At 33.8% G+C, this 19,780-nt stretch overlaps 2 protein-coding genes and 1 long non-coding RNA gene across 6 annotated transcripts in view; 2 read left to right on the top strand and 1 right to left on the bottom strand.

Moving 5' to 3' along the window:
* The first annotated feature begins 270 nt into the window (after nt 1-270).
* Nucleotides 271-2,202, top strand: LOC134201461 (uncharacterized). The gene is made up of 3 exons (XR_009976774.1): nt 271-831; nt 1,073-1,224; nt 1,575-2,202. It is a non-coding gene; the product is annotated as an uncharacterized LOC134201461 (long non-coding RNA).
* A 1,895-nt stretch (nt 2,203-4,097) lies between these two features.
* Nucleotides 4,098-10,630, top strand: LOC101743058 (hexosaminidase D-like). 2 transcript variants are annotated; one of them, XM_021348541.3, is made up of 4 exons: nt 4,098-4,770; nt 6,048-6,239; nt 8,550-8,662; nt 9,364-10,630. In XM_021348541.3, exons 1-4 carry the CDS (start codon nt 4,441-4,443, stop codon nt 10,382-10,384), a joined length of 1,656 nt encoding a protein of 551 aa, XP_021204216.2. In that variant the 5' UTR covers nt 4,098-4,440; the 3' UTR covers nt 10,385-10,630. The 2 variants fall into 2 exon arrangements, with proteins under 2 accessions (XP_021204216.2, XP_062532312.1); XM_062676328.1 differs by lacking the exon at nt 4,098-4,770 and having other exon boundaries at nt 5,600-6,239.
* Nucleotides 10,631-11,308: 678 nt separating this feature from the next.
* LOC101737006 (potassium channel subfamily K member 18) overlaps nt 11,309-19,780 on the bottom strand; it is a 53,071-nt gene continuing 44,599 nt past the window's right edge. Inside the window, exons 1-5 of one of the 3 annotated variants that reach the window (XM_004922013.5) lie at nt 17,920-18,820; nt 16,619-17,721; nt 15,255-16,452; nt 14,230-14,432; nt 11,309-12,480 (exon numbers count right to left, since the gene is read on the bottom strand). In XM_004922013.5, coding sequence (XP_004922070.2) covers nt 11,827-12,480; nt 14,230-14,432; nt 15,255-16,452; nt 16,619-17,695 — 3,132 coding nt within the window. In that variant the 5' untranslated portion in view covers nt 17,696-17,721; nt 17,920-18,820 and the 3' untranslated portion in view covers nt 11,309-11,826. Of the gene's footprint in view, nt 12,481-14,229; nt 14,433-15,254; nt 17,722-17,919; nt 18,821-19,371; nt 19,529-19,780 lie in introns of those variants that run through there. The other 2 variants (XM_062676327.1, XM_012691624.4) reach the window with 2 other exon arrangements.

Raw genomic sequence — 19,780 nt, forward strand, 5'->3', positions numbered from 1 at the left:
GAATATAGCGTGCCAAATGAAATTGTTTTAGCTTTCCATTATAAGCTTGGTTTGTTGATTTACATTTCTGCATACAACTCTTCTTTTTCTCCACCTTATCCCACTAGGTGTGGTCAGCATAGCGATTTTTTCTACTCCATTCTCTTCTATCAGCCGTCATCTTAACACTTATTCCTCTCTCTCTCTCATATCACACACTCCATCTATGTTTTCTTCGGTTGACCTCTTCCCCCGTCTACCTTACACTACCATTTCCATACATCTCTTACGGCCGTTTTCAATAACCTATCTATCCCTAGTTTCGGTTACTAAAGATAGACAAATCTATATTTTTGTCCTTACTTACGTTCCAATAACCTATCGACGGGCAGCAGTTCCTATCGGATTTATCTATCCATCGTCGGGAGGACGGATAGCCTGCTAAAGATAGAACGCTCATACAAATCGTGCTTACTTCCGTTTCAATATGAGTTTTAAGTAACTCTACGGTAGGCGGCGCTATCTCTAGTATGGGCATTCGCTTATCTGTCAAAATCGGCCGGTTACATGTTTATCTTTCGAAAGTAAATCGCTATAATTTAATAATTGTTTCTCTTCATATTGGCATATTGTAGCAGTGATGATAGTGATATGGAATTATTTCAAATGATAATGGATTGTGATGCAGATAGTGATAGTGAGGCCGATATCATATGGTTAGGAAAATAAAGATCGTCTGAATTACATGGCGAAGATCAATAATTACGAATTTGACTATAGATTTCTGAGCAAAGGTGTTGTGAATGAATTGATTAATTTAATGAGACCATATTTGAGTGTAACGTCAAAAAGGTAAGATAAATTTTAACCATAAAAGTACTCGTTATTACAACTTATATTTGTTTATAGCAATAGCAAAATTATACCTAATTTTTGTTGTGTTACAAAATCACACTCAACAGGAAATTATAATACTGCTGGATTCCCATGGTGCCCTAAATGACATTCATATACTAATACAATAACCTGGTAGGCTATTTACCTTCATTCTTATTACACACTGATACCTCTACATTTTATATTTGTGTTACAGATTCAAATATAGGAGAGGAATTTAGAAATAGAAAAAGAGTATTTTGAATGTGTAATTTGTGTGCAATGCATCATTGATGTTTCAAAATGTTGTTGCTTGATGGCCTGGGTCTACTCATGATACAACTATAATTAACCATTCCGATTGAAAAGGTATTTCTTATTTATATTATTATTATTATATATTATTATTATATTTTTATTTATTTATATTATATATTTAGGTGTTTATATGAATTTAATATGACACTATTATAATAAATTATCTACATATCAAGAGAACATTGATAACAAGGTGGACTTGGAAATTGCTATTTGCTTGCCGATAGAGGCTATCCCCACAACCCTATCTTTTAACATGATTAATTAACCCACATACTCAATCGGAACGATTTAAAATGAATCACATATTAAAACAAGAGATACTATAGAGAGGTAATCTTTTTTTAAGTTAAGAGTTTGTTATTCTGTATTGTAAAATAAAGTAAGCGAATATTTTTCAGATGCATTGGTGTTTGTAAAAGAAGACTGTATTATCATTGAAAAGTAGATTAAAACTAGAAAATATGCAAGCTGTTATTATAGCTGCCATGCTGCATAATATCGTCAGGAGTATGAATTTAGAAGAATTAGAATCAGAAATTTCAGTCGCAGATACATTACAGGAAAATAATATAATTGTTCGTAACAATTTTCCAGAACGTACATTTGAAATACAACTACTTATAAATAATTGCTTCCAAAGATAATTTATAAAATAAACTCCAATGATAATTTGACTATTTTTTATTTTCCAAAATGATAATTACATAGTGGTTAGTACATGCAAGATATTTAATTTAGAATTTGTACATATACTTAAAAAACTATCTAACATAAAATTATTATTGCCTACTTAATTTATGAAATCCTTTTAAGTAATTTTTAATTTTTTAATCTAGCATTATCTAAATCTAACTTAAGTTTTGCTACAACAATCTCCTTTTCTTCATTTTCCAAATCAAGCCTCTTTTTTGCTATTAGATATTCTGCTAATACATTGCATTTCTTTTCTTCCATCTTGTTTCCGCTTGGCTGTAAAAGTGTTAAAAATATATGTGACCTACAACAATGTGCATGCTTTATCCAAAATTTCATCTGCAATCCTTACCACCTCCAGCCTGTAACAAAGAGCATAATTATTTCAAATACTATGTACGGCAACCTAAAGAAAAAATCATGTTTGTCAATGTGTTATTAGAGACAAACTATCAACTAATTATTCTAACCTTACTAATGTTGTTTCTTATGTTGCCGTAGCGTTATTTAAGTTTTCCCATTTTAGTCGAAGCTGCGATGGAGTTCATGGGAAACGACGAATCGACGAATTAAAATCATTTACAAGGGTTGGCCAAGCCTGCTGCTTCAATTTATTGTTTGTGGCATTTGTTGCCTTATTATTGATGTGTTTTTTCACCGCCACAAGTTCTGCTAGAATCATCGTCTCGTCTTTTGTCATGGGTGCTGCCTTTCTTGACTGAAAAAGATATATTTTCTAAACTTGAACTCAAAGTTTTCAAAGTAAAATTATTATTATCAATGTAGTTCATAGATACTTACAGAATTCATTTTATTTCACTGTAGCTCTTTAATTATAAACACACTTAGAATTATAAACGAAAGTTTTAAAGCGTTTTGGAGGTAAGTCATCACCTAATATAGTAGGTAAACAATAGAAAAACAAACAAAAGAAACTGATCACTGCTTATTGGCAAACGGACTGTCAAAACGTTTCGTTTCATAATTTCGACTAGGATAAAAATAGCAATACGTCCAATTTAAAAAAATCTACATATATTTTTATTACTTTTTGTTATAAACAAATGTGTTTATGATAGTCTACAATATGCTGGTTAAATTATAGTTATAATTTAGAATAAAATAAAATAAGTCTTGATCCTGATGTTGTTTCGTATTTGTAGTAGAACGAAACGTATCAAGAGGCTCGGATAAATCGGAGGGAAGAAGCTATCTACTGTTGGTTAAAGAGAGATAGCACTTATCCGTGATTGTGAAACGCAAACTAAGGATAGATACGCTATTGCTGATATTCGGAGATAGCTATCTATCCGAAAACTCAGATACGTTATTGAAAACGGCCGTTAGTCACACATATCTTCTCTCTACGCATCACATATTTCTGCGTACGACATAAATTCCATTGGTTATATCCAGGAGATCGTTCTCCTCTTTCTCTCTTAGTGCCTCGACTAGATCGCAGAATGTAGCCACAATGGTGACAACTCCCCAAACGAGCTGACATTATACCCTAACACAAGTGATTGCTGATTTTATTTTTATACCATGATGTTTAGATTTTTCCTCCTTTCATCTTGGAAATCGTTTGTGAACGAACGCAAAATACATATTTCTGTTGAAAAATGCGAAATTCGAATACTGGCACAGTCGCATCGCTTGACACGAGTGCATCCGACATCTCATCCTTAAGGCGACGGCAACATTAAAGTTACCGGCAAAGGCATATCGTAGAATATCATAGAATGTTACAAAATTCAATTTTGACTGTTGCGATTCGTGCACAATCATTATACCTTTAAACAAGCAATTCTTGTATATATGTATAATCTTGTATATATGTATAATGTATAATCTGAATCTCGGAAACGGCTCCAACGATTTTCATAAAATTTAGTATACAGGGGTTTTTGGGGGCGATAAATCAATCTAGCTACGATTTATTTTCAGAAAATGTTGTTTTATTTGTTTTTTCAATAATCAACCTTATCGATAATCAACTTTATGACTCTTCCCGACATCTATTGGCGAATAATAATACTATTTTTCTTAATTGAGAGCAACTAACTGCTTTAAAGACAACAAGATGGCATTATATAAAAAAAAATCAAGGTCATCATCTAGTTATATTAATCGTGAATTTTGAACGGTGCAGTTTTGATATTCATTACAAGGAATCGCTGCATTAAAATGCAAGCTCTATATTTTAACTCCTACTATTATGAGTGCGTTCTCAATAAATATACACACGAACGCAATGTTAAGCCTCATTGTAACTAAGGGGAAGCCTTGTAAGTGCTGAAACTGTGACAATGTTCTATCTTGCTCAGTTGTTAATTACGCGTGCCGCCGGCAAGAATAATGTTAATTTATTTTAAATAAAACCTTGAAACTAGGATATTAATCAACATAATTGGTGTGTTTCTATTCATAATATAATAAAATTAATTTTAATTTACAAACATCTTCGTTGTGATTAAGAAAAAAAAAGTGCCACTTCAGTAAGTAATTCCAACGGAAGTAAATGACATTATAAAAGAACAAAACTATGTTATAATAAGTGGGGGGGACGAGATGCATTTATTATCAAAAATTCGAATAGTAAAACTGAAATGTTTTTTATTAATAACAATTATTTTGTCTGTGTATGTATTCGTATCGTATTTATTTCTTGAGATACGGTATACGCGTGAAAATAAAAATTTAACAAGGCCTATCTTGCGGTACGTCGTTGTACATTTGGACCTGAAAGGTTCGCCTCCGAGCCTTAATTATTTAGAGGATCTTTTGCCTGTGCTAAAGAAACACGGAGCTAATGGCCTGCTTGTGGAATACGAAGATATGTTCCCGTACGAGGGCCGTCTCGTTAATTTAAGGGCGAAGAATTGTTACGATAAAATTGAAGTAAGTATTTTTATAAGCTTACTAGCTGTACCTGTCCACTTCGCTGGGCATTTCAAATTAACATTATTATTTCTCACCCCCACAAAAATTCTCATCATTAACGCACCCGCAACTGGTGTAGGGCAGTCCAACACTCATATAAATATTAACCTATCCATTAAGTACATATATTTTCTACATGGATACCAAGTTTCAAGTCAATCGGATGCATAATTCAGTAGTTATAACGGAACTGTTTGTCCTCCCAGTGGTAGGATTCCATAATGAGGCGAGCAATACACAATGTTAATTGAATGCTCTGATATGACGCGATACCAATGAAAAAAGCGGATTTAATTTAGATTTTAATATAAGAATATAACTTAATAAGTTAATGTTGCGCGTTAAAAACGCGGGAATACGAATGGAGCTATACGATTTCCAAATTTAAATACTTGTTAGTGATTCGTTTTTTTTAATTTCCACGCTTTCATTGAGGATTTATTAGGTCTCCAAAGAGGTGGCGTCACAAGGATGTAAACTCTAAGTTCGAAGCATTATAAAAGTTAAGAATGTACTAATTCAGATGTGTTTCGTACGGTATTACATAGACTGGAATTCATAAGCTGAAATTTTTCTTTTTTTAATTAGGAAACAATCAATTTTAGTGACTAAGGAGCACAAACATATATCAATTGTTCTGAAATTTCTAATATTAATAATGAAAAGTTTGCAAAATCGAGATATATTACGAATTCTTTTAACAAAAGATAACATCTTCAAGACTAGACTAGGTGTTAATTTAAATCGATGCAATTTTGTGGGACTGACGTATCTGCAAGGACAAAGACATTAAAAGGAACAACTCTCGTCTTTTTCTGTATACAGATGTATTTTTAATTATTTACTCAGCTAAATATAATAAACATTATTCCCGGTTTAATTCTCTATATAAAATTCTACAATACGTAAAACCCTGATCAAGTAGTTGGAAGTTTAAATGATCGAGTCAAAGTATACCCTAACAGTATTTATTCTGATTGCTCTTGAGTTGTTAGGTCTCCTCCGGAGGCGCTCGGGCAGCTGTTAGCAAATCCCACCCCTCCTGGCTGAGCCTTTGCTCGCCAACCTGTCCTGGTGAAGCTGGAAAGGCCCCCGGGCCACCAGTAATCTTTCACTCATAAAAAAAAAAAAGTATTTATTCAACTTAATAAATTTCATAATAATGTGAGGTATAATAAATTATTACTTTAGCTTGTTCTAAGCAGTCTAGTTATTAATTAGATTTCACATTTCAGCTTCAAAGATTTTTAAGAGGGGCAATTGAATTGGGATTCGAAATAATACCACTGATACAAACCTTTGGACACATGGAGTTTGTACTAAAACAAAAAGAGTTCTACCACCTCAGGGAAGATCCTACGTATCCAGATTCGATTTGCCCAACCAAGATTGAAAGCCAGATGCTGATCAAAGAAATGTTGATTCAGGTCAGTTTTTAACGTGTATTTTAGTATTATCATCTCATAGATTTAATGTAATAAATCCTGCTAGCAAGTACTAATTTTTGTAATGAAAAACGTACGTAACAAATGTTCACGATTGACTTCCACTGTGAAGGAATAACATCGGGTAGTAAAAATCAAACACGCAAAATTATAATTTGCGTAATTAGTGGTGGTAGGACCTCTTGTGAGTCCGCACGGGTAGATATCACTACCCTGCCTATTTCTGCCGTAAACCAGTAATGCGTTTCGGTTTGAAGTATGGGGCAGCCGTTGTAACTATACTGAGACCTTAGAACTCATATTTCAAGGTGGGTGGCGGCATTTACTTTGTAGATGTCTATGGGTTTCAGTAACCAAATAACAGGTGGGCCATGAGATCATCCACCAAACTAAGCAATTAAAAAAAATCTTGGATGTGTTAATAGTCTGCATGGGTAGGTACCACCGCACTGACTGATTGAACGGCGAAGCAATAATACTTTTCCGTTTGAAGGCAATATAAAGGACAGCCGTATTACTATACAAAGACTGAGACTTAGATCTCACGTCTGAAGGTGGGCTATTAAATTTGTGATATGTCCTAAGCTCGATCACTTGTTTTCGCAATATACAAATAGGTTACAAATTCTAATGTTCAATTTTGAATTCCGGTTACAGCTACAGCTATTCATTCTTGTTTAACTGAGACGTGGCAAGGTCCTCGCCTTGGTATATCGTATTTTAAGCTGGCTTCCTTCTGCTTCCGAGTTCCTTTTTCTAAATCTCGTCTACGATGACTATTCAGATTCCAATTGCATTAAACAAAATTTGATGTTACTTAATTGAATGTCATAATCAACTGTACTTTCTTCTTCTTGCCTTCATCCCTCATTATGTGGGGTCAGTCCAGTATGTCCTCTTATTTATCTATGAATAAGGATTGGGCATGAGTTTTACGATCGTATGCCTGTATAACGTCTACCCTGCCTTGGGTTATATCTCCATTAGTAAAGCAATTCCAACTTGCCATAGGGAGGGACTTTTTGTATTTTTGCTTTTGCTGTTTCTTTTACATCATCCGTTTTAGGTTCTTTGATTTGTATTTCGTTTTTATAAGCATTTACACTGAAATTTATATATATATTTTTTTTATTGCCCTTGTAGGCAGACGAGCATACGGCCTACCTGATGGTGAGTGGTTACCGTCGCCCATGGACTTCAGCAATGCCAGGGGCAGAGCCAAGCCGCTGCCTACCAGATTTTAAATACCTACCGATAAAATAACAGTATCAAATTTCATTTGTTTTTTTTTGTTTATTCATAATCAACAGTAACGTAAGTCAGCTTTATTAGATTTATTATATTCTTGCATTTCATCACTTTTTCATAAAATTTATATGATCGGTTATTGGACATCACCGTTCACATTGTCGGCTCTATTGATTTCTGTGACATCAACGTTACCCGTGATATAATCTAAGCTAAAGATTAATCACACCTATATGTTGCTTCTTGGGACGAGGTTTCATGAAATATAAAATACCATGAGACCAGATAATAAATATTTTTACATTTTAACTTTTATGAAATATTAATTAATCTTGCTAATTAGTTTTGACGAAGAGAAGTGTTATTTAAGATTCAAACTTAAATTCGTTTTTGTTTTCACAACATGTTTTCACGATAAATTTCGTGTCGACAAAGTTTTTAAAAGTTTAAATTACGCAAACAGAATTATGACTGGGTATTTACTAGTTGAATTTTAAGATAGTTTTTATTTAAATATTTATTAGGCTTCTTGAAATTTATTTCTAACGCTGTGTATTAAACTAAAACAGAATTTGATAAATACAAATGTAATAAACCAGATATTGCTCAGCTAGAGAAGCAGTGGGTTTGGTATACATACAATAGTTTTTTTTTCGTATGTATACTAAGCCTACTGGTTGATTATTGGATTCGGCAGTGGCTCTTAGAAATCCGAGTACGCATTTCCTTAATGAACCATCGTATTGGTAGCTTTTAATTCTCGTTATGAAATACTAAGTCTACCGTGCGTCTCTTCATTGAAATAACGAAAAAAAAATCACATTTTCAATTTTTTACATTGCGGGTACCTGGTGCTGCCATGTTGAATCACCAATGAATGCCATATGCTCTTGATTTGCCTCAATTAACAAAATAATTACAAACATATCTAAATTCACATTTAAAACACGTTATTAATAAGTTTTTCAAAGCCTTGAACGAAAAACAGCGTTCATTTCATTTTTGTATAATTTGATTCATTTTCGCTACATCAACGGATTTCAGATGGTGAATTTTCACAAAAACATTTCGCCGCTAAAGTTCATTCACATCGGATGCGACGAGGTATTTCATATCAATAAATGCTATGAATGTTCACGGGAAAACTTTTCCAATACGTGAGTACCAAATGTTAACTATTTATCAAGCGTAACAATGTAAAACGTCTCGATGTATTCAATACCGAAAATCTATTAATGTATTCGAGAAAATTCGATACAGAAGTGATTATGTGTTTCCAAATAGTTTTCAATCTAGAGAAAACGTAATTTTCCTCAAACAAATGCCACTATTGATTTCGTTTAGTGCACAGTCGACTGAGAGCATAGTCGTTGACTATATGTGTATTAGTTAATTAGTTTGTTGCCTAATAAATTATTTGAAACAATTACAACTAGGAACGGAAATTCTCTCCAAATTAAAGTTCTTAATACAATAACATAGTGTAAAACTATAATGTACTGGTATCCGAGAGACAGAAAAAGAAACCGAGGTAGACCATTTAGGAGATGGGTGGACGACATTAAGGCAGTTGCGGGAAGCACATGGACCAGAACAGCTGAAAATAGAAGCTTATGGAGGCAGTTGGAGGAGGCCTATGTCTATAATAGACAAACAGACAATAACTAATAATAACATAGGTAAAAAAAAAAAAAGCTTCCAAAAAAATTTTTTTAATTAATATTAATACCACTACTTATTTAAAACATAGTAAAAAAAAAAGAAATAATTACTGTATATGTAAAAAAAAAAAAAAATGTAATTTTCTGAATAAAGGCTTTATTATTATTATTATTATAATACAATAACATTGTTTCAGGGACATATTCATCAAACACATACGAAAGATTAAACAAATAGTTGAAGACATAAATCCTGAAACAACAGTACTTATTTGGGATGATATGTTTCGTAGCATCAAACTGAAATCGTGGAACGAGATCGGATATTTTAATAAGATTCAAACCGTTTATTGGGATTACGGAGCTAATAGCAGCGTTTCGCATGTTAACTTGCTGAAATATCACCGAAAATTTGATAACATTTGGATAGCTACAGCCTTTAAAGGTGCTGATGGGCGTCTAAGCACAATACCTAATCTGAAAAATCGGTTTTTAAATCATTTAAGCTGGTTAAAGTTGATAGCCAACTATAAATTTGGAGGTGAAACAAATTTTCATAGTTTTGTCGGAATTATATTAACTGGGTGGTCGAGGTACAGCCATTTTGACCCTCTCTGTGAACTTTTGCCCGCTTCGATCCCAAGCCTGCTATTAAATTTGCTTCTCATTCGAAAATTCAATGAAGGCCACCTATCATACAATAATGCCATCAAGGAAATGGATTTTCGTGATTTTTTCAACAAATACCTTCAGACTGATTTCAGTGATAGTCTGCATTGTGTAATCCATGATATTGAAAAAACAAATTATTCACCTTGCATTTTTGATGGATGTGAACTTTATAACTATCTTAGTGAGTTTCTCAAAATCCACGAAAACGTTATATATTATTTTGAAAGTGAAAAACACGGGCTCTCGTCTTTACAATATTATGCAAATCAGAAGAATCTCATTAATATGAATAACGCTGTAATGAATATGAAATTGTGTAATGGCACACTTCATGAATTATTCGACGTCGAAAGAAAATTACTTGTAGTGATGTCTCAGTATTACGGAAACGATACCATTGAAGAGTACATTAACGCGAAAATGCTTCATTTGAAACGTAAATTAGAGGGATCCATGAAAATTTTTAAAGATTTAATGGGTATTCGTGCTTTTGAAACTAGTTTAAAACACCTTAAATGGGATTCGACTGTCTTGGAAAGCCATTAATTAACTGATCTTAAAAACATCCTCCCACGAAATGCCTTCGCTGAAGTCGAAAAGAAAAGTTGGAGACGTGGAAAAAATGGTCGGAAATGTAACGCTTAAGATGCCTGCTGAACTTTTTCTTGTTCTTGTTGAAACTTCGTCAGCAGGTTACAAACAACTTGACGACTTGTTGAGAATCTAATTTTGGATAAGTTTAAATGAATCTTTGCTCGGAAAACGATTGTTAAAATAAATTATATTCCACAATCCGAAGTTTACTTACCAAAATGTCTTGTCGGGTTTGATTTCGCAAATTATTCAATTCATTCGGTTGGTATGTTAGTAGCATAATATTTGTGTTTGAGCAATTATTATAAGTATACTAGCCATACTCACCCGCTTCGCTGCGCATTTAAAATTAACATTATTATTTATTATCGTTATTATTAGGGAGTCCAACACTCGTATAAATTTTAGCCTATCCATTAAGTACATGTATTTTCTACATAGATACCAAGTTTCAAGTCAATCAGATGCATGGTTCAGTAGTTATAACGGAACATCCGTAAAAACCACTGTAGATTTATATATTAGTATAGATAGAACTAGTTCATAATTAATTACCCAAAAATTATTCAACTAAATTACTTACTCGAACCTGAATAAAACTTCAACAAAGAAAATCATTTTTTTCCATTTTATTTAGACCGTACGAGCCTAAATTAATTTTCCTTGTTGCCCTAAATGGTTCAAGTGACGAACCGTGTTTCAGAATCAAAGAAAAGCCCTTTCAATAGTGCTTGCTGGGTGGCGACCAAAAATAATAACTGATTTTTGCTGAGTCAGATAATTTTAAGCTTTATTTGTGCCTATCAGTAAAAGGTCCACAGGAAAGCGTAATCTCACAATAATTAGTAAAATTTTTGATGAAAAATAAACCGCAGCTTGCACTAAAATCTTTATTGACACACACAAAACAATTGTATAATATAAAATACAAAATAATATCACTTTTCATATACATTTATGGCAATACGGAGTCGCAACTTATGACTAGATTACTCAGCGAAACTATCAAACCCTTTAGCGAAATTCATAAATTTAACAAGACAATATTGACTCTTCATCATTTACAAACCTAGTTCATAAAGTATTTAATGTAAATAATCCAAAATCTTACAATGTATTTATCTTGCTAAGTAATTTAAGAAAGTAATAATCATAATTTTATTAAGGCACTTGTTAAACTTTAATACGGTTTTATATTTTCGTAAGATTAATGTAATCCTAAGAATCTTAATGCAAGCCGACTGTAGAATTAGATATATTCATTACAATTTATTGCAGTACATAATCTATTATGGAATCACTATCATTGTGACAAAAAATCGTTTTTGACATCCTAATTGAGTTGGTTTTGACCATGTTTTGACCAGTGGTTTTGACGTCTATTCAATCGTGACTTATCTATTCTTATCGTCATTTTGATCATCGCCTTTACAGTTGTCCTCAATTTTAGTTTTAGATTTATGTACTGGTACAATTTCTGTCGGAGGAGGAGTAATGGGGACCAAACTACCATCTTCTTCAGCTACTTTCAGACCTATCGTAGCCCCTAATTTGGCACTAGCTTGTTTGAACGTGTCAGATAGCTTTACTTGTACTACGTTAATACACATTGATGTCAAAGCCAATCCAAAGATAAGGTACAAAATGGAAGCCATCATGAACATTGGGTTATCGGGAACTAGATCTCCGAGACCAATAGTCGACATCGATATGAAGATAAAATAGAATGATTCAAAGAAACTCCAGGTTTCCCAAGTATAGTATATGGTGGCGCCCATAATTATGTAAATAATTAGAATGATAATGGCAACTGATATAGGTAAATTAAATTCATCGTCTATTTCGAAAACTGATGGTGCTGGTGTTTCTGGTTCAGTTTCATTTTCAGGATCTCGAGTTGTTCCAGGCTTTGGTGGTAGTGGTGGGGGGACATCACTAGATCTTCTTTCGATTGGCGGTGGCTGGTCTGGTAAAATTTCTTCTTCGGAAAATATTTGAGACGGACGTCGAACCACGTCGTAAACTATGTTGAGACCTTTCATAACTTCCTGTAATTCAAGAAAATGAGATTCTTTGATTTCATTTTTTAAGCTTCGTATAATTTTTTAACATCACAAAGACTCTTAGTTAGAAGGCACGTAGCCTAGAGCGGAACCTTCTATTAAAAAAAAACAATTGTTTGTTCTAAACACGATTTCATTTGAATAATAAAGTTGATTAAGTACTGCGTCTTATTGTTTACTTTTTTTTTTTTTTATTGCTTAGATGAGTGTACGAGCTCACAGCCCACCTGGTGTCAAGTGGTTACTGGAACCCATAGACATCTACAATGTAAATGCGCCACACACCTTGAGATATAAGTTCTAAGGTCTCAATTATAGTTACAACGGCTGCCCCACCCTTCAAACCGAAACGCATTACTGCTTCACGGCAGAAATAAGCGGGGCGGTGGTACCTACCCGTGCGGACTCACAAGAGCTCCTCCAGTAAAAATCATTTTAAATTGTTCAGAATTTGCCTTCAATTTAATGGCTTCAACGAATTTACTTGTTTGATTTTCAAACAAAAGCATCGTGTAGTATAGAGGTAGCGTAACAAGCTGTGGTGAGCCGCGTAATTATGATCCAAGCCGTACCTACCTAAATAAAGTACGCGTTGCTAATTGAATGGAAAATTTCTAAATCGTCCTTATCTAACCGTTGTACAGATTGAGTTTAGGTACTGGTGGTATTTTAAAAATTAACAATTCACTTGCGGACTAAATAATAATAATAATGGTTGATTCTAAATAAGTATCAGTGGAATGGAAATATTCAAATGTTTTCAACTGATAATGGTTTTTTTAATAATTTAAATATGCGTTTTTTTGTTTTTGTTTTTGGTCAATTTAAATATATTTCAATGATTCTAAGTACACATATGGACTTGTTTCTGAAATAAAGATTTTTTATTCATTCAATAATTAGTTGTTATTCACGGCTTTATATTACCATATCATTTATTACCCTAATACAAGGTGCTGCCTACCGCTAAGAAGTGTTTTCAAAAAGTATTTGAAGTAGCCCATGTCATAGCGCTCATTAGGAAACCAATTGAGGTAGTCTAACGCGTTTTAATGTCTCTTGGGTTCTGTGTTCTTTGAGTTGATACTTTGAAGATGTTGACTTGAACGAGAGTTTCCCCTGCTTTAATGTAAGATAAGTGGTGCCCGAGTTATCTTAATAAGCGGGTATTTATCATACACTAGCGGACCCGACAGACACTGTCCTGCAAAAAATCATTCAAGTCGATCGAGACGTTAAGTTGCAGTATAGATAAATAAGCTATATGCCGACTGCACTGCCATCTGCCGGGCTGATTTGTGAATCTAAACTATCCAGGGCGTCACTTAAATGCATACAAAAAAAAACATTCATATCGATCCAGTCGTTTAGAAGGAGTTCAGTGACATACACACGCACAGAAGAATTATATATATAAAGATTTAGTAGTTTGCATTATAATATTAATTTGTCCTATTGAGTGCTTCTAACATTTTCGAAGTGAATTTGACTTACATTTCCACACGCTTTACCTGGCTCATACGAAAATTAATACACTTGTCTATGCTACATCTTGGTGTGTACAAGAATACTTTAGAACTAAATTAAAAATCTAATCTAAATCTAAATTCTAAATCTAAATTGGCTTCAGAATCAGTTATGTTACTAACGCATCATTTATTGAGTGACGACCTTTTAAACAATTTTTGATCTACTTTAAATCACTGATAGATAAATTTTAGAAATATGACGTACTTGTACTGGCACCGTTCTCCTAACTTTCCTGCAGCTTCTGGTGTAGTAGAATCTTCTAATGAATGACCAGAAGAATTTGATAATCCTCGTGAACAGTTTGCCGAAGTCGGCGAGGACAATCAGGAATAGTGGAATTCCGATGATGGCGTATACAATAGTCGCTGCCCGACCGTAACTCGTCTTCGGAGCTATGTGACCGTAACCTGGAAAAAGCATCGTTGGACTTTAAAAACAACATAGCAATTGAATATGCAATTTCGAAAAGGGCACATGTCGCATATTTTGTCAAATACGTTTTTTCATATACATGTAGTTTTGAGGCTTAACTACACCCATTTTATAATAATTCTAGTAATTTTCAATTGCTAATTAACACTAAAATATATCAAAAGCTAATATTTTGAATTTTACACTGCTTTAAAAAATAATCAGTTTTTTCATTTCCTGAACATTTTACATTTTCAGAGATGTGCCCTTTTCGAAATTACTTATGGTAAAGTACTTATGGTATGTAATCAAATGTAAGGTATTGTCGGATTTATGATTAGAAAGACCGGTGGAGGTATCTATAGAAAAGAAAAAGTCCGAGATACTCCGTCGAAAATACCATGGTTGATATATACCTAAAATTAAGGTTGTAGAATAATTTTCACGACTGCATTATGAGTTATTAAATTTTTCTTAGTATTTTATTTGGATATGAATTTTTAAAAATGCCGTTCATATTTCACCCGTAAAGCTGCCATAAATTGATGATTGAAGGGTATAATTGCCATTATGTTAGTCCTATTGAGTTTAATTTCGACTCCTGTTGCAATTTTTTTATTTTTGTTATTTTGCAATTCAAAAAACGTGAGAAATTTTTAAGCCTTCGGCAATAAAATTAGAAAAAGGTGGTTAATGCAAGTGAGTTGTTAGCTCAACAAGAAAATTTTATTTCGTAAACGAATCTTCCCAATCTTAGTTTAAAAATTTTAAGAATTAAAACTTGTTTTTTTTTTTCATTTTATTTAAATTATTCTTACCAATCGTTGTCATTAACGTAAAGCAGTAGATGAAAGAGTTCATGAAATTCCAAGACCTCTGCCCACTGTAAGACGTAACACCTACTTCGTACGCGGTATGCAACTGATTTTCGAATTCATATAATTTCTTTCGTGCCATAGATTTCCAGTCGTCTTCACGTAAATACTGAGTGCCCCGCCACAGACTTTCGAGGAAGTCTCTTTTAACACTCCGACTTCCACATTTAAAGGTATTCTCAAACGATGCCTCAAAATACCTGAACATCATCGCACCTGAACCACACAGCATAACTACCAAAAGCATGTCACAGAAACACCTATTCCTCAACAATTTTATCTTTTCATATTCAATTCTTTGCTCGTGTTTGAACTGCCGCCAATTCCCGATCACATTCCACTTTGATCTCGTTTTTTTACTATCAGGTGACGATTTTTGTTTACTCTTCCTCTGTTGTGTAATTCTAGATTTATCTTTCTTTTCATCGGTTTTTGTGCCAACCAGCGATCTTTTTCTTAGACCTGACCTTTGTTCGATTTCGTTTTCCCTAAAATAGTTGTCATCTCGTGATAAAATAATATTGTTCTTATCTTGTCTTTGGTCTACTTCTTGGCTCAGTATATTTAGCTTGCGAGTTAGTTCAGCAGTCCGTTCAGACAAATCAAAATCGAATTCATTTCCACTTGGTGAAGATGAATAACAACTGGAAGTTACCTCAGACTGACTTGCGTCTATATATCCAGAACTTTGTCTACTATATCCACCATTACTTAAGTTATCATTCTGTTTTGTATAAAGTCCCGCGAGTATCTCTTTGTCACTAATTATTTGAATTGTTTTCGGACAAGAAATTCCTCTAGTACTCTTAGGAGTCTCTGAAGGCGTTTTGTTTGGGGTTTTCAAATTTCTGTTAAATTTTCTATATTCAACCGGTAATCTTGGGTCATCTTTAGGGATCGATAGACTTCTAGCTCTGGCTTTCTGCATTAACTCCATTATTTCCCGACTCGTTTGACTCATTCCTATTTCTGATTTGTCTGCTCGTAAGTCTTCAACTTTATGTATTGACTGCGAACGGTTAGCTCTTGGTGAATGCTTTACAAACCGTCGCGGTGGTGGTACAGCTCTACGTTTTGATGAAGCTGCAAGATTTCGTTGGTTTCCTTGATCTTCACTCATTTCACTCTCACTAGTTTTATTCTGTAAAATTGTATTATACTCATTATTAGTTTCTTCATTATCTCTACTGTACTAAACAAACTGTATATTAATCATCATATTTCACATTGTTTTATGTGAGTAAAAAATACACTGCTATTAACAAAGCGACTAGTAGAACAAGAAATATTTTTGCATAGAAACTGACCCCTAATCTTGATACTGATTTGCTCCGAGCAGGTTTCACTGGAGGGACTTTGCCATGTTCATCTTTACCATGTTTGTGTATTTGCTTTACCACGATTGGCTTATTTTCAGCTGATGTTTTTCTACTCGGAGTTCTTACGATTCTTTCTCTGACTTCGACAACAGGCTTTTTCTCCTGTAATAGCTTCTTGCTTGATGATCGTTCGACTTGAACAACTTTGGCGCCTGTCTCGCTTGGAGATGGCAGTTCTGACCTGATAGGCGAAGACGACTTGGTACTCACATTGCCCTGCTTACCATCAAATGAAAATATATTTTCGGCTTTCACCGGGGTTTTTGGTTTCTTGGACATATCTTCAAACATTTTGTCATCTGGATAAACAATTTCTTGTAGTTTCTTGGGTGTTGTGGGCACAGACTGTAGACTATCACTATCTATTTTTGGTGAACTGCTTCCTGATGAAAGAAAGATTTCCTTAGGAGTTTCGACGGATCCTCGTCTTCCTTTGTCTTCATCCTTTGGGCTTACTATATAATTTGAAGATAGCAACTTATTACTAGGGTCAATAAAGCTTCCTTTACGTTGTAGTTTATTCAAATCATCTTTGTCCGGTAATGCAAACGGTGAAATACTTCTGCGCCTTCTTTCGTTTGCTGCTATTGCTCTCTCTTCAAGTAACTTCTCCATGTCTAAATCGTAAACAGGATCTTTCGTGTTTGCTTGTTCTTGAACAAGACGCCTCATCTCTTCATACGTATCATCAGCTTCTATTTCTCTAGGACTCGGAGGTGCTTTCATTTCTTCATCGTCTGAAGTAGTTGTATCTTCATGAGGTACGGGAGTTCTGCTGGGTTCTGGTGTTTTTTCACGTTGTCTAGCTGCTTGGCCCCTGTTTTTTGATAAATTTCTTCTTTTTCTTATCGACGTGCCTTGGTTTTCTTGTCCCGATTCCATTTCGGTCAATGTTATATCTGTCGTTTTAGGAACTAATTGTTCAACAGTTTGAACTTCGGATTCTGCTTTTATTGTTGGTATTTTCAATGTAAGTTTTTTTCTATCGTTTCGTTCCTCACTCATTACCACACACTGTTTCTTCAAAACACCTAAAAATAAAAGATATTAATTATTAAAACTGTTGATTGCTAGGGCAAATGAACTCTGCAAGCAACTTTAAGCCACTGATAGATGAATGATAGTTGGCAATGTATGATTAATCGATTGCCAATACTATTATGACATAAGTGCTTAATATAGTTATTCCGAAGCCAAGAACGAGTACTTAAGGTGCAGTGTGAACTTACCTTCCGCCTGCCCATTCACGGAAACTTCTTTTTTAGTAATGGGGTCAAATCAATCCTCTACTGTACATTTCTATTTTCGCCCTCCATGAAATTCCGACGTAAACAATACTTCAATATCGCATGACCCATCCCCGTTGTATTTAATGATGATCAAGCACTTATGTATCATATATAATGGAACATCGCGACACTCCTCGACGACTTATACGTGAAAGACACTGTTTTTTTTTTAAATACACACGACGATTGAAACTCTCTTGAACTGAGCTGAAGCGCCATTCCCGCCGGGCAGAGTTCCAAATATAAAACCATACCTACATTCAGATCGCTACGTTTATGTTTGCAAGTTTGCACCGAAAATAATAACATCGGCCAGTTATAACCGTACGACGTATTCTGACAAAAGCGATAAAAATAAAAATGCATTTTAAATGCTATTGTAAAATGCCGTTTTTTTTGCAATTTACACTTTTATATCTTTTATTGCGTGTTAAAGATGTGTATTAAAACATTTCTCATTTTAGATATTAATCTCGTACTTAATTATGCTTGGGTTAATTTTTTTTTGTAGGTCGCTTGTGAGTTATGGGTCTCAATGCGATTATAACATTATGAGAAATGAGTACATATAACATATCAATTTATAACAAAACATTTCTGTTGTGTTTCGATGATCACTTTAAGAACGTGCAGAGCAACAAATAATTCTCAGTTTTAATGGCTTGAAATTCTTTGAACGTGCAAAAAGAAAAGGTCCCCGCTTCTAGATTTACCTTTTAAAATAAAACAAACAAACGAAATGCTTCTCCGTAAAGCTTTGTACGTGTTAGAAACGGATGCACTGAGAGGAAAACAAAGCTTTTCAGATTTTACTCTGCTACCACGTTTCATATTTTTTGCGTTAACAACGCCTGACACAAATGTTTCAGCAAATTTTATTCCAAGGGATTGCAAAAGGTTCCATTTCAGGTTTTATTGTTTGCCCCGATTTTTAATACGCGTAACTGATTTCAATAAAGCTGCTATATTCTACGACCTTATTATTAAGCGTGTTACAAAATCTATAATATTTTACACGTGTTGTGTCTTTAGTATTAAAAGCCAGCTTACAATACACGAAAACAATGATAGAGTCTTTAGTGACATCGCGTTTAACACATGACATTATACGTAGTTTATTTAAAACTATATTTATATCTAGACTATTAGACTAGTAACACAAAACTAAAACTAGTGGACGGAAAACTGTAATATATTCGAAACTTCAGAAATAATATTATATGAGTGACAGTATAAAATGCAAGATTAATACCGCGAAAATACGAAGAGGTTAGTCTAAATTCGTGAGAAGAATTTTACGGATTGGAATCTTCTTAAAACTGTATTTGCTTTGTTAATATCAGGTTGTGGTTGATGTTAGGTACTAATGAAATAAATTATTTTTTTAATTACCTATAGTCGTATAAATAGTTCCCGCGTAAAACATTGCATTCCAAAACGTCCAAGTCTTCTTTTCCTTGTTGTTCAAATGCTTCATACACTCCGTGTAGTTGTCCTCGTACTCCTTCAGATCCACTTCGATTGTTTTTAGGAAATCTAACGTTGAATCCTATTAAAGAAATGTTTTTTATTTTTTTTATTTTGTGGTTCATTCCCACTTGTATTGAACTGTGGAATTAAGTTATTTTTCGAAATTTCTAGTTCTGTGAAATCGAGATATTTCTTCAGAACTATTTCGGGAAATAAGGCGGAAAATTAAAAAATTATAGATTAAAAAAAACTATGTCTGCTTGTCATTGGAATAACGAAAGAAAAGAACGGCTGCAACACGAATTTAAATTATTTAAAATGTACACCGTAT

This window comes from Bombyx mori, chromosome 26, assembly GCF_030269925.1.
Source record: "Bombyx mori chromosome 26, ASM3026992v2".
Lineage (NCBI taxonomy): Eukaryota > Metazoa > Arthropoda > Insecta > Lepidoptera > Bombycidae > Bombyx > Bombyx mori.

Bases quoted from the DNA above. Each gene is read 5' to 3' on its own strand.
- LOC101743058 (XM_021348541.3), top strand. From the start codon at position 4,441: ATGCATTTATTATCAAAAATTCGAATAGTAAAACTGAAATGTTTTTTA. The intron at 6,240-8,549 runs GTCAGTTTTTAA...AACGGATTTCAG, and splicing joins TCAAAGAAATGTTGATTCAG to ATGGTGAATTTTCACAAAAA. The intron at 8,663-9,363 runs GTGAGTACCAAA...ACATTGTTTCAG, and splicing joins CGGGAAAACTTTTCCAATAC to GGACATATTCATCAAACACA.